Below are 15,689 nucleotides of genomic sequence, written 5' to 3' on the forward strand. Positions count from 1 at the left end.
TGTTTATAAGGGTATAATTAGAACTGCTTTGACAATGGTGGCCAACCTCTGTAATGGCAGACTTTCTCTGTAATGGCTGACTGCCTCAGCAATGGTGGGCTGCCTCAGTAATGGCAGACTACCTCAGTAGTGATGGACTGCCTTGGTAATGATCGATGCCTCTCCCCCATAGAGCTGGACCATCCCAGATTCAGCTGTGCTTGCTGTGAAACTTTCAATCCAGAGCATTTGAGATTGCTGGTGTTTGTGGGGGTGGGACCAGCCATTCCTGATCACCTGGCTCCCTGCCTGAGACCACTTTATTTCAGTTGAACAGGCAACTCTGTCTCCAAACCATTCTAGTCATCAGTTGAAAAGGTGCCTGGATTTGTGTGAGATTTTGTGCAGAGACCCACTGGCTGAAACAGCTGTGCTGGGGGCTTGTGGTGCTTTTTTGACCAGGAATCTCCTGGCCTTATTTCCTGTTTCAGTCCTCTTTTTTTCAATTGAATGGGTGACTGTGTCTCCTAGGCATTCCAGTAACCAGTTAAAAAGGTGCCCGGAATTTTGTGAGATTTTGTGCAGAGACCCACTGCACTGGCTGAAACAGCTGCACTGGAGGCACTTTTCTGCCTGGAAGTCTCCTGGCCTGGCTCCCTGTTTCAGTCCCCATTTTATCAGTTGAATGGGTAACACTGTCTCCCAGGCATTCCAGTTGCCTGTTGAAAAGGTGCCCGGATTTATGTGAGATTTTGTGGGGAGACCTCCAGCGCTGGCTTGGTGCTTTTTCACCCAGGAATCTCCTGGCCTGGCTCACTATTTCAGTCCCCTTTTTATCAGTTGCATGGGTGACTGTCTCCCAGGTACTCCAGTTACCAGTTGAAATGGCTCCTTGACCCATGTGAGATTTTTATGTGGAGACCTATGCACCAGTCAAAACAGCTGTGCTGGGGACCCATGGTGCTCCTCTGCCTGGGAGTCTCCTGGTCTGTGGGCAATAAAAATCCATCTAGAAATGAGGCATCCACTCACCCTCTGCACTTTCGCTGGGAGCTGCATTCCAGAGCTGCTCCTACTCGGCCATCTTGGATCTTCCTATCTAAAATGAGTCAATATTAAAACTAAACTAATAAAAACTATAATTTGGTCTTCTCAATTAAAATTGCAACGTTTTAACAATGTGTTGTTCTGGTCTTATTAGACACTGGTTAAGTTTTCTCCTGGCCCTTTATATACTAGGCTTGTGAAACAGAAACATTTTATGTTTTATCAAGATGATGTTCTGTGATCCATATTGTCTTTAGCAGGTATTTGATTATTTAAGAAAACTGAGTGTCCTCAATATTAAAAGAGCTAACTTTATTTTTTTTACAATAACATCACTTTTTCTCTTTGCCTTTGAAATCTTTTGTTATTTTGGTATTCTTTCACAATGACCTGTGACTATACTTAATGATTTATTTAAATCATTTGATATTTTTAACAAACTTCCCAAATAAGATTCTAAATTAAATATTTTGATCTCAATTAATTTTGGAATTTCCCAAATGAGACCCTAGAATAGCTAAAGAGAATTTGTTTTATCTCTTTTAAAAAGAGAGATGTTATGCTAATGAGCTTATTTGATATATAAAATTGAATGAGAAATATTGTTCAGTAAAATCAGTGTTTACTTTGTTATACTTTCAGAAATATATATGATTAATATAAGTATTCTAGAATTTTATTATTTTTCTAGAACTCTGATATGCTCTAAAATATTGTGGTCAGTTATAATTCTAATTATCTCATTATGTTGAATGAAACACAATTAAAAAATTCTGTGCAAATTGCATTGTAATAAACTCTTAGCAAATATGTAACCTTGGCCATTTAAACATATTTTGTAATTCATAGAGAGTTTATTGTTTTTTACTGATGCTATCATAAAATTTTTGGAAGCCGCTGTCATATAAAATCTCAATACATACATGGAAAAGGGTGTGACAGGTAGAGATTTCTGATAACTATAAAGTCACAATATTGAACAAGATTTAAATCAACTTTCTTAGCAATTTGTTTAAGTATACCATTTATAAATAGAATTAACATAATTACCTTTTCCTCCTTAGCCAATCTATCCTGAATTCAGAAACTATCATTGAATATTTATTTTCATGGCAATGTAGGTATTTGGAAAAGTTTATTAAGAATCTGTTCTTCTTATAACGTAACACATTGGAAAACATTGGTTATATTTCCAGAACTTTGATGGGAATGTCATATTTCAGAATGAGCATAGAATTAGAAATGACTGGACAGTTTTATGAAACTCGGAATTAACTTTATGAAGCCCATTAGACCTGCCTTAGTCCATTTAAAGTTGCTAGAAAGGAATATGTGAGGCTGGGTAATTTATGTAGAAAACAGATTTATTTGGCTCACAATTCTTCAGGCTGTACAAGAAGCATAGTGCCAACATCATCTACTGATAGAGGATTCAGCCTGCTTCAGTCATAGCAGCAGGTTGGTGGAGCTGGCATGTGCAGTGATGACATTGTGAGAAAGGAAGCAAGAGATAAGGGAGGAGATTCCAGGCTCTTTTTAACAACCACCCCTCAAGGAAACAAAGAATGTAAGAATGGTATTATCACAAAATAGCATCACAATTCACTAGGAATTTCGGTCCTTGGCTCACACATCTCCATTCTTTTTCACCTCCCACATTTGATTCAGATTTCAACATGAGATTTGGATTGGCCTATCAAGTCAAACAATAGAAAGTTTCTCAAGAAAAACTGGCCTGATATCTGCTCACAGCTTTCAAGCCTTCTTGGCTGAGAGGAAGTTCACTTTCCAGAAGGACTAGGAAACTGAAAAATCATTTTAGGACCTCTTTTGATTATAAAGGAATTTACCTAAATATATGAATATTGCAGGTCAAGACATATGATAGATATGTTCTTGGCATGCATCATAGGCTATGATGGCTAATTAAAGATTAAATTCTAATATGAGATTATTTATTAAAGGACCTAACAAGGCCAAATTAAAAAGATATGATCAGTTACTATTTTTACAGCACTTACACTCAAGTCCTTATTCCATGACCTAGACTATTTTAACATTTAATGCATTTATAAAGTGACATTCAATAACACACAACACTGTAAAATATTTTTATTTGCTTTATGCTAACATTATTCAATTATGATATGAACATGATTAAAATTTCTTAAATGTTATTGAATAACATTAGGAATATATTTATTAGTTTACTAGGTGCTAACACCTTAGGTCATTAAAGTGCTAGGACTTTGCAAAATCTTTGAATGCTGACAAAACAGAGACACCTCTAACTAGCACAATCTTGTGACAATTTTAGTAAATAGAGAAGCGAGATCATATGATATCTAAACATTTCTTTTGAACATTTTTGTGAATGAATCTATTACTTGCTTGTTTCTCAGGCTGTAGATGATGGGGTTTAATAAAGGAACTATGATGGTGCAAAATAGTGACTCCATCATATCTTGGTCATCTGCTTGTGGGGATGCAGAGCCCAGATACTTGAAGGCGAGGGGCCCATAGTATAAGGATACAGATAAGAGATGAGCGCCACACGTGGAGACAGCTTTTCGTATACCTTTGACGGATTTCTTTTTTAAGATTGTTAAGAGGATAAGTATATAAGATACAAGAATAGTTCCAATGGTAAAAACTTGAATTGAGCCTGAAAAAATAAAAATCATTAGAAAGTTAATAAAGGAATTAGTACAGGTAATCTTTAACAATGGGATAATGTCGCAGTAAAAGTGTTGTATTATGTTGGAATTACAGAAGGTTAGTCTGAATAAAAAACCTTCATGGATTAAGGCATGAAGAAAGCCACCTAGAAATGACAAGACCAATAGCCGAATGCATAATTCATTTGTCATAATGACTGGATAAAGTAATGGTTTGCATATGGCTACATAGCGATCATATGCCATTGTTGCCAAGATAAAACATTCTGTGGTTACACCAATTGCAAAGGAAAAAAACTGTATCATGCATTCAGAGAGAGATATCATCTTACTCTTAGCTAAGAAGTTGGTCAGCATCTTTGGAGTCACTGTGGATGATAACAAAGCGTCCACAAAAGCTAAATTCCCAAGGAATAAGTACATTGGAATATGAAGGTGTGGGTCATTCCAGATGAGAAAAATCAGACCAAAATTCCCCATGATTGTGATGATATATATTACCAAGAATGCCAGAAACAGCGGTATTTTACAGTCAGGTTGATGTAAAAATCCCGTGAGAACAAACTCTGTCATCAATGTTACATTTTCCTCTTCCATCTCGTCACTGCATGTCCTCTAAAAAATGAAGCAAATGTAAAGGAACATTTGCAATGGAATTGTGAATTGTAATTGGGTAAGAGGTATTGAAGTAAACTAAGTAATGATCAGAGCCCTCTTAATTTTTTTTTGATCAGTAATATAATAGATGAACTCTATATTTAAATATTTAAATACATGGAAAAAATAATACACTTTGGTTTGAAAATTGTGTGGAAATTAACAGGTTGATATTTTCAAAGATGCATTATCTGAATGTACTACATTTCTGTGGACTCTACTGAATGTAATAGAAAAAAATCTTCTCTCTGGGACACAGACGTAAGGTCAAGGAAAAATATATTTGAAACACCTGGGTTAAAATAAATGGAACAAATGCCATGTGAAGATCTCAAACCTTACTTTTCACACAATAAACATGCACTAAATATTTTAAGATGGGAAATCAGACCATAATATATTTTTAAAATGTGGTTCTTGATAGTGTAAAAGTATTCTGCGGGAAGGAAACACTGACTCAGGAATCCTAATTATAAACTTGATACCAAGGTCAAGGGCATCCCAAATCAGATTACACATGAGAATCATCTGGGAGAGTTTCTGTTTTGTTTTTGTTTTTGCATTTTAAGAAAAATACAGGTTGTGAGGTTTTAACATAGAAATTGATTATTTCAGAAATGAGGTCTAGGAATCTGTATTTTGAAAATACCCTCAAGGTGATTTAAATGCATGTGAAGTCCCTAGTCCCTGTATGAAATGACTTTAGAAGGCATGTTAAGGCGAATCAATAGATTCAAAGGAATTCAAAATGTAGAGTATCTAGTATTGTGTGACATATTTGGTTTGAAATATGTGGTCAGTGAAAAAGAGAGAAATTACTTGCTGACTGGTAGATGGACATTAGATATTGAGGATTAGAACTTGGATTGCTGACAAGTTTTTGGAGTGAGCATAATGCCTGAACAACTAGGAGGGATTCAATCAGTAATATGGGTCTATTAGAGCTTAATAGAAGTAATTGCCTGGAATCATTGTAGAGTTTGAAGGCATTGTTAGAAATTATGTGCAAAGTGGATATACAACATAAGATTGCCAAGATCTAATCCTCTTTTTTGCCACCCAAGTCTTAGGGGCTGTCAGAGGTTACCTACTGCTCTAGAAGCTAAAAGAACTAGAAACTCATTTTCCCATTTTTCTTGCCTCTAGAGAGAAGAAACAGTGATCTAGCATGGCAATGAAACACACTGATTCTACATTTGGAATATGGATAGAAGAAAAAAAAAAGATCAAAAGGGGATTTTAGTTGTAAATTCAGCCATAGCAGAAATACCATGAATCCACTAAACATATCTTTCATTTACGTAAATAATGTGTATATCATGAGCTGTCAAATTATGGCCAGAAGCGGGTATAAGAATACAAGGGTTAATTTTTAAGTGACCTTAACAGCTTTAGTCCAAGAATGTGAATAATGAAAAAGAATTAGTATTTCTATCAGAATAATCTGAAAAACTTCATAGAATCATCATGATCAAACCAGTCTCATTTGTTTAATGTCCTAGATCACAACAAGTTTTCATATAAAGTCATAAGTTAACAAAATAATAAAATATCATTAATAAAATATCATTTTGTCTTATAACTATTTATCCTACCCATGTTATAGTCATGAAACTAAAATATAAAGATAAGCCAGAAATAGTTATCTAATTTCAATCTGGCTGTTAGGATAGGTTTTATATCCAATCTAAAATTATAGTACATTAAATAGCATTTTCAACATTTCTACAAAGTGTAATGAAAATTACAGATATTTTTTCTTTCTTTCCCATATTTTGAAAGAAATTTAGGAGATCCTTTAAAACCATTAGGCTTTCTAAAACAGAAAAAAATACAAGTGCACAGGAATACCAATAACACAGGTAGCAATCCATTGCATATTCATTCTTTTCAAAGGCTTCTTTTCCCAATCTCAGGAAACTATTGTTTATATAACTTTGGATTTAACAGAAGAGTCATTTAGTTGTACAACTCTGTACTTTTGCCAGAAAACGATTGAGTGGAAAACTGAAATTCTCATAAGAGTTTTAGGGATTCCCTGTGGAACAAACTGAAGCTGTTCTAGTATGTATTGTGGACTTGGACACATATAAGAAGTCCAGATTGTCCCAAAGGACATTACAAACTTCTGAAAACATAACCATCCTTTCATTGCAGACACTTCTAGTTTTAACAATTGAAATAATATTTCATGCACTATTTAGTAACATAGATGACACTTCCGCCATGTTTGTACAAACTTTAGTTTACATATGAAATTTATCCTTGGTGCTTTGATTAGTGTAATCTTGTCTGAGCTAATCAAAACATAATTTTAATAAGGTCAAAGTTTCTGATTCCCTTCAGGAGACAAACACAAATATAGATGTCTTCCCCATGCAAATTGCAGCTCAAATTTTAGACATATACCTAGTTATCCCATTTTATGCTAAAATCTGATGGGAAATCTTATTAGACAAAGGTCAAGGGATAAGCCAATGAAAAACAAAGACAAGGACTGCAGTGGGAGGTGCCTTAGAACTTTGCTTCTCAATTTATAATAGCTAAAATCTGTCTAAATGCATATTTAGTGTTAATAATTCTGGTGTGAGTCTCCCAGGAGCCTTTATTTCCAAATGAAATAATGTCCATGAACTTTTGCCACCCAACAGGCCTTCATCATGAGAGGACCTGAATTATCAGAGAACCTTGATCATTGGAGAAACAATAAATAGCAAATGTGGCTGGTATGCAAAGAGAGAACCGGGGAAGGGCCAGATGTGTTCAGGGAGGCCAGCATGTGTACATTTTCAAGGAACCTTGGAGGGTAGTTCAGGGCTTTGTTATTTACCCCAACTTACAAAAAATCATTGAAAGATTATTGAAGGATTTTGAAAATGGTGGTAACATGTTCAGAATTTTCTTTAGTACTGCTAATACAGAATTAACAGAGAAATATGTTAATGAGCATTCATTCAGAAAATAGAATCTAATGTACTTATTTGTAATATTTATATTCATATTTGAATTTTCTTGATAATGAAATGACTCTTTAAAGAAAGAATGAAACTTCGTCTTGGAAAGATGGTAGGATAGGAAGCTCTACTTCTCTCTACCCTGGCTACTTGTACTCCCCTGCAATGACATCAAGTTTGTGTGCATCTACACAGAAAAAAACTATCTTCATAAGAACCAGAAGTCAAGCCAGCACACACAGTATCTGGTTTTAATGTCATAGCTCTGAAAGACACAGTGAAATGATAGAAAAAAAAAATAGTCCTGAATCAGCAACACCACACCTCTCCCAACCCCCAGCAGCAGTATGGTGCTGAGAGACTTACTGGGCGTGTGGGAGGGAGAACACAGCTATTGTGAGGCATTGAATTCAGTGCTGTCCTGTTAGAGAAGAAAGGAAAACTAGACCAAACTCAACTGAGGTTTGCCCACACAGGGAACACTGAAAGCAGCCATAGCCAGAGTGGAATCACTGATCCCAGTGGTCCAAATGAGTGTCGGCAAACCTCACCACCAAGGGCCAAAGTGCTCTCAAGTCTCTAAGTAAACTTGAAAGGTAGTCTAGGTCATAAGGAATGCAATTTGTAGGCAAGTCATAGGGGAGAACCAGGCCCAGAGACAGTGGACTGGCAGGGGTACATAAGATATACTGAGACACCAGCTGGGGCAGCCAGGAGGATGCTGGCCTCACCGCTTTCCTAGCTGTCCAGGCTGCACAGCTCACAGCTCCAAAGAGACCACTTCTTTCAGCTTGAGGAAAGGAGAGAAAAGAGAGGGGAGGACAGTGTTTTCCATCTTGGATATCAGCTGAGCCACACCAGTATAAGGCACTGGTCACAGTCAAGAGGCCCCCATTCCAAGACTTATCTCCCAGAAGACATTTCTAGACACACCCTGGGCCAGAAGAGAACCCACTGCCTAGAAGAAAAGACCCAGTCCTGGCACCATTTATCAACTGCTTACTGAAGAGTCTTTGGACTCTGAATAACCTGCAGTGATACCCAGGTACTACATCAAGGGACTTGATGAGCCTCTGAGACTTGCTGGTTTCAGGTGAGATTTAGCACACTATGAGCTGTGGTGGCTATGGAGCAAAATTCCTTCTGCTTGAGAAAAGAAGAGGAAAAGTAAAGGGAATTTATTCTTGCACCTTAGGTACCAACACCACTACAGTTGCACAGAACACCAAGTTGGCTAGGCTAGGCAGCACTTACCACAAGCTGACTAAAGAGTCCTCGGGCCTTAAGGGAACCTTGGGGGTAGTCTGACAGTACTCCTTATAGCCAAGGAGGAAGGGGCAACAGGCTGAGGTTCCCCTGCCTTTGGAAAGGGGAGGGACAAGGGGAAGAATTCTGTCCTGTGGTTTGAATGCCAGCTCAGCCACAAACAATAGAATACCAGTTAGACTTCTAAAAATTTTGCCTCTAGTCACTGACTCCCAGATGGCACTTCTGGACCCATCTGATGTTAGAGGAACCTTACTTCATGAACGGATGGACATAGGCAGGCTGGCTTTGCCACCTGCTTATTGTAGACCCTCAAGGCCTTGAGTGAACATAGGTAGTAGCCAGGGAGTGGTTACCATAGTTCCTGGATGAGACCCAGAGCTGTGTTGACTTAAAGTCTGACCCAGGGCAGTCATAGTGCTGGTGACCCCATGGGTGCTTGTGTCACTTCACCCTACCTTTAGGAGGCTCAGGTGAGAGAGAGGGAGATGGTGGGGGGGGGGGGGAGAGAGAGAGAGAGAGAGAGAGAGAGAGAGATACTGTTTATTTGAGGAAAAGTAAGGGAAGAGAACAAGAGTCTCTGCCTGGTAGTACAAAAAATTCTCCTGGATCTTGTTCAAGACCATCAAGGTTGGTACCTCTAGAAGTCTGCAAGAAATGTAGCATTACTGAACTGGAGGAACCCCCTAAAGCAGATACAGCTTAGATTACAACACCAAAGTTCTTTCAAATATCTGGAAAGGCTTCCCAAGTAGGACATCTACAAATAAGCCTAGACAGTGAACATTACATAAATACCTCTTTAATGCTCAGACACTGAAGAACAACTACTAGCCTCAATGTCATCCAGGAAAACATAACCTCACCAAATGAACAGATTAGGCACCAGTTCTGGAGAAACAGAGATATGGAACCTTTCAGACAGAGAATGCAAAATAACTGTGCTGAGGAAGCTCAAATAAATTCAAGATAATGTAGAGAAGGAATTCAGAATTCTATCAGAGAAAGTTAACAGAGATTGAAAGAATTTTAAAAAATCAAGCAGATATTTTGGAGCTGAAAAATGTAACTAACATATTGAAGAATGCATCAGACACCTTTAATAGCAGATTGGATTGATAAGAAGAAAGAATTAGCGAGCTTGAAAACAGGCTATTTGAAAATAGTCAGAGGAGACAAAAGAAGAAAGAACCAAAAAAAGTGAAGCACACTGACAAGATCCAGAAAACAGCCTCAAAGGGCAAATCTAAGGGTTATTGACTTTCAAGATGAGATAAAAGAGACAGAAGTAGAAAAGTTTATTAAAAGGGAAAATGACAGAGAACTTCCCAAACCCAGAGAATGATATCAATATCCAAGTACAAGGTTATAGAACCTCAAGCAAATTTTACTCAAAGAAGAATGCCTCAAGGTATTTGATAATCTAACAAAGATCAAGGATGAAGACAAGATTTTAAAAGCAGTAAGACAAAATAAACAAATAACATAAAATGGCTCTCCAATACATCTGGCAGCAGACTTTTCAGTGAAAACCTTACAGGTCAGAAGATAGTCACATAACATGTGAAAGTGCTGAAGGAAAAAACGTTTTACCTACAATGGTATATCTGGTGAAAATATTTTTTAACATGAAGGAGAAATAATAACTTTCTCAGATGGACATAAGCTGAGAGATTTCATTAATTCTAGACTCATCCTACAAGACATGATAGAGAGTATTTCAATCAGAAAGAAAAGGACATTAATGAGCAGTAAATAATCACCTGAAGGTAGAAAACTTACTAATAACAATAAGTACACAGAAAAACACAGAATATTATAGCACTGTAACTGTGGTGTCTAAACTGTGCTTACGCCAAGTAGAAAGACTACACAACAAACCAATAAAAAATATAAAGTATGAGGATGCAAAGGCATAAGAATGACACAATGGACTTTGGGGACTCAGGGGAAAGATTAGGAAGGGGATGAAAAATAAAAGACAACAAATTGTGTTCAAGGTATACTGCTCAGATGATGGGTTCACCAAAATCTCACAAATCACCACTGAAGAACTTATACATGTAACCAACAACACCTGTTTTTTTAAAAATATATTTTATTTCATTTTAGGTTTTGGGGTACATGTGATGAACATGCAAGATTGTTGCATAGGTACATACATGGCAGTGTGGTTTGCTGCCTTCCTCCCCATCACCTGTATCTGGCATTTCCCCCATGTTATCCCTCCCCAACTCCCCACCTCCTGCTGTTGCTCCCCTAGTTCCCCCACAACAGACGCCAGTGTGTGATGCTCCCCTCCCTGTGTCCATGTGTTCTCATTGTTCAACATCCACCTATGAGTGAGAACATGTGGTGTTTGGTTTTATGTTCTTGTGTCAGTTTGCTGAGAATGATGGTTTCCAGCTTCATCCATGTCCCTACAAAGGACACGAACTCATCGTTTTTTGTGACTGCATAGTATTCCACCATGTATGTGTTCCACATTTTGCCTGTCAAGTCTATCATTGATTGGGCATTTGGGTTGGTTTCAAGTCTTTGCTATTGAAAACAGTGCTTCAATGAACATTCGTGTGCATGTGTCCTTAGAATAGAACAATTTATAAATCTTTGGATATGTACCCAGTAATGGGATTGCTGGGTCAAATGGAATTTCTATTTCTAGGTCCTTGAGGAATTGCCACACTGTCTTCCACAATGGTTGAACTAATTTACAATCTCCCCAACAGTGTAAAATTGTTCCTATTTCTCCACATCCTCTCCAGCATCTGTTGTCTCCAGATTTTTTAACGATCACTGGAGATTCGTGGTGCTTTTTCCTCTGGAAATCTCATGGTCTGGCTTCCTGTTTTAGTCCCCTTTTTATCAGTTGAACGGGCAACTGTCTCCTAGGTATTCTAGTTGCCTGTTGAAAAGGCACCCGGATCTGTGTGATTTCCCATGTGGTGAAACACTGTGTCGGCTGAAACAGCTGCGCAGAAGATTCGTGGCACTTTTTCAGCCTGGAATCTCCTGGCCTGGATCCCTGTTTCAGTCCCCTTTTTATCAGTTGAGTGGGCAACTCTGTCTCCCAGGCACTCCAGTCACCAGCTGAAATGGTGCCTCTACCCATGTGTTTTATTTGGATACCTGCCATACTGGCCAAAACAGCCATGCTGGCAACCTGTGGGGCTCCTCTGCCTGGGAATCTCCTGGTCTGTGGGCAATAAAAATCCATCTGGAAATGCAGTGTCCACTCACCCTCCGTGCTCTAGCTGTGAGCTGCAATCCAGAGCTGTTCCTACTCAGCCATCTTCACCATCTGTTTTTTAATAACTGATGGAAATAAAAACTTTTTTTTAAAAAAAATAACTACAACTTTTCAAGACATAGTCATTAAGATAATATATAAGTAGAAACAACAAAAAGTTAAAAGCAGGGGGCCAACTTATGGTGTGTATTCATTGTTTTCTTTTTGCTTATTTGTTTGTTTATGAAAATAGTGTCATTATTAGGTTAAAATAATGGGTCATAAGACAGAAATAAATGAATTATTTTCAAGCCTCATGGTAACTTCAAGCCAAAAACACACACCACATACAGAAAAAATGAAAATCAAGAAACTAAATGATATTACCAGAGAAAATCATTTTCACTAAAGGAAGACAGGAAGGAAAGAAAATAAAAATAGTAAACCAAAAAATAAGCAGAAAAAAAAATGACAAAATGGTAGGAGTAACTTCTTGCTTATCAATATAATGTTAAATGTATTAGAAATAGGCTAACTCTCCAAACAAAACATGGAGTGACTGAATAAATAAAGAAATTAGACCCATTGATCTGTTGCCTACAAAAAACACACTTCACCTATAAAGACACATGTAGACTGAAAACAAAGGGAAGAACAATGATATTTTATGCCAATGGAAATCTAAAGAGAGCAGTAGTCACTATACTTATATCAGACAAAATAGATTTTAAGACAAAATCTATAAGAAGAGACAAAGAAGGTTACAATATAATGATAAAGGAATCAATGCATCAAGAAGATATAATAATTTTAAATATATGTATTTACTCAACAGTGGAACCCTTGATATATAATGCAATGATTATTAGTGCTAAAGAGAGAGATAGGCCTCAATACAATAATAGCTGACATCATACCTGATACTGTGAAAATTCAAAGCATCATTAGTGCCTACTATGAGCAACTATATGCCAATAAATTGAAAAATGTAGAGGAAATGAACAAATTTCTAGACACATACAATTTACCATGATTGAACCAGGAAGAAATCAAAAACCTGAACAGACAAATAACAAGTAACAGTATTGAAGCTGTAATAAAAAGACTTCCAGTAAAGAAAAGTCAGGGACCTGATAGCTTCACTGCTGAATTCTACCAAACATTTTAAGAACCAGTATCAATTCTACTCAAACTATTTCAAGAAATAGACAGGGAAGGAATACTTGTCTATTTCACTTGACAAGACCAGAATTATCCTGATGCCAAAACCAGGCAAAGACACATCAAAAAAAGAAAGCTACAGGTCAATACCTTTGGTAAATATTGATCAAAAATTTTAAACAAAATATTAGCAAACTGAATTTAACAATACATGATAAAGATCATTCATTATGACCAAGAGACCTAACATGCAGGTATGGTTCAACATATGCAAATTAATTAATATGATACATTATATTGAGGGAATGAAGAATAAAAATTGTATGATAATTTCAATTAAGGCTGAAGAAGCATTGGATAATATTAAACATCACTTTATAACAAAAACACTCAAGAAATTGGGTATACAAGGAACATGCTGTAACATAATAAGAGCCATATATGACAGTATCATACTGAATGGGAAGAAACTGAAAGCCTTTCCTCTCAGATTTGGAACATGACAAGGACTTTTACTGTCACCACTATTATTCAATATAATACTGAAAGTACTACTTAGAACAATCAGAGAGGAAAAGATATAAACAGCATCTAAATTGGAAAGAAAAACGTGAAATTATCCTTGTTTGCAGATGATATAATTGAATGTTTGGAAAAACTAAAAAATTCATCGAGAAAATTATTGGAACTGATAAACAAATTCAGTAAACTTGCAGGATACAAAATCAACATACGAAAATCAGTAGCATTTCTTTATAGCAACAGTGAACAACGTGAAAAAGAAATAAAAAGTAATCGCATTTACAATAGCCACACACAAAATTAAATATTTAGGAATTAACCAGAGAAGTGAAAGATCTCAATCATGAAAACCATAAAGCATTGATGAAGGCAATTGATGAAGACATTAAAACATGGAAAGATATTTTATGTTCATGAATTGGAAGAATCAATATTGTAAAAATGACCACACTACCAAAAGCAATCTATAGACTGAGTGCATTGCTTATCAAAATACCAATGATATTCTTCCAAGAAATAGAAAAAACAATTCTAAAATGTATGTAGAATGACAAAAGGAAACCCAGAATAGCCAAAGCTATCCAAAACAGAGAGAACAAAACTGGAGGAATCATGTTACCTGCCTTTAAGTATACTACAGAGTCATAGTAACAAAAACAACATGGTTGACATAAAAACAGACACCATAAACAAATCCACACATCTACAGTGAACTCACTTTTAACAAAAATTCCAAGAACATATACTGTAGAAAGACAATCTCATCAATAAATGGTGCTGGAAAAACTAGATATCCATATGCAAAAGAATAAAACAAGACCCCATCTCTCACCATATACAAAAATAAAATCAAAATGAATTAAAGACTTAAATTCAAGACCTCAAACTATGAAACTACTACAAGAAAACATTGGAGACTATATCCAGAACATTGGGGAGGGCAAAAATTCCTTGAGTAACAACCCAGAAGTGCAGCAAACTAAGCATAAATGGACAAAATGACACCATGTCAAGTTAAAAAGCTTCAGAACAGCAATGAATACACTGAACAAAGTGAAGAGACAACCCAGAGAATGGGAGAAATATTTACAAACTACTCATCTGACAAGGGATTAATAAACAAAATATATAAGAAGCTCAAACATCTCTATAGGAAAAACACCTAATAATCTGATTTTTAAAAATGGGCAAAAGATTTGAATAGACATGTCTGAAAGGAAGGCGTATGAATGAAAAACAGGCATTTGAAAGGTGCTCAACATCATATTAATCATCACATAAATGCAAATTAAAACTACAATGAGATATCATGTCACCCCAGTTAAAATGATTTGTCTCCAAAAAGCAGACAATAACAAATGTTGGCAAAGATATGGAGAAAAGGGAACTCTTGTACACTGTTTTTGGGAATGTAAATTAGTACAAATACTATGGAGAACAGTTTGGTGGTTTCTCTAAAACCTGGAAATAGACATACGATATGATACAGTAATTCCACTGCTGGATATACACCTGCCCCCCAAAAGTAAGAAAGCATTATGTTGAATAGATATCTGCCCACACATATGTGTTGCAGCATGGTTCACAATAGCCAAGATTTGGATGCAACCTAAGTGTCCATCAACAAATGAATGAATAAAGCAAATGTGGTGTATACACCCAATGAGTCACAATTCAGCCTTAAAAAAGAATGAATTGCTGTCATTTCCAACAACATGGATAAAACTGAAGATTATTATGTTAAATGAAATAAGCCAGGTACAGAAAGACACACATCACATTTTCTCACTTATTTGTGGCATCTAAAAACCAAAATAATTGAATTTATGCTCACAGAGAGTAGAATAATGTTAATCAGAGGCTTGGAAAGGTACTGGGGAGTTCAGGGGGACTTGGGGATGCTTAATGGATACAAATAATAGAAAGAATAAGTAAGACCTACTATTGATAGAACAAAAGGGTGACCGTCATCTATATATATATATATTTAACTTTAAACAAATTTTTATTACACAAAGGTTGTCACATAATTGGATATTTCTCTACTTTGTACACAATTATTCTCACTCTCAACAGAAAGGCTGCCTAACTTCTCATCTGGCAGTAGCAAGCACTGAAATCCTGATTTTAACAGAATAGTAGTAAAAATGCCTCAGTGATTTAAGCTGAAAGCAGTACATTGGTACATGGCTCTTG

The 15,689-nt window shown here is 36.4% G+C and overlaps 1 protein-coding gene across 1 annotated transcript; it reads right to left on the minus strand.

Moving 5' to 3' along the window:
- Positions 1-3,277: 3,277 nt before the first annotated feature.
- On the minus strand, positions 3,278-4,390 carry LOC105714455 (olfactory receptor 5H6). Its single transcript, XM_012448406.2, has one exon. It carries the CDS (start codon positions 4,299-4,301, stop codon positions 3,372-3,374), a length of 930 nt encoding a protein of 309 aa, XP_012303829.2. The 5' UTR covers positions 4,302-4,390; the 3' UTR covers positions 3,278-3,371.
- Between the last annotated feature and the right edge of the window lie 11,299 nt (positions 4,391-15,689).

The sequence above is a fragment of the Aotus nancymaae genome, unplaced genomic scaffold (assembly GCF_030222135.1).
Source record: "Aotus nancymaae isolate 86718 unplaced genomic scaffold, 86718_ANA_hifiasm-v0.15.2.pri h1tg000018l, whole genome shotgun sequence".
Lineage (NCBI taxonomy): Eukaryota > Metazoa > Chordata > Mammalia > Primates > Aotidae > Aotus > Aotus nancymaae.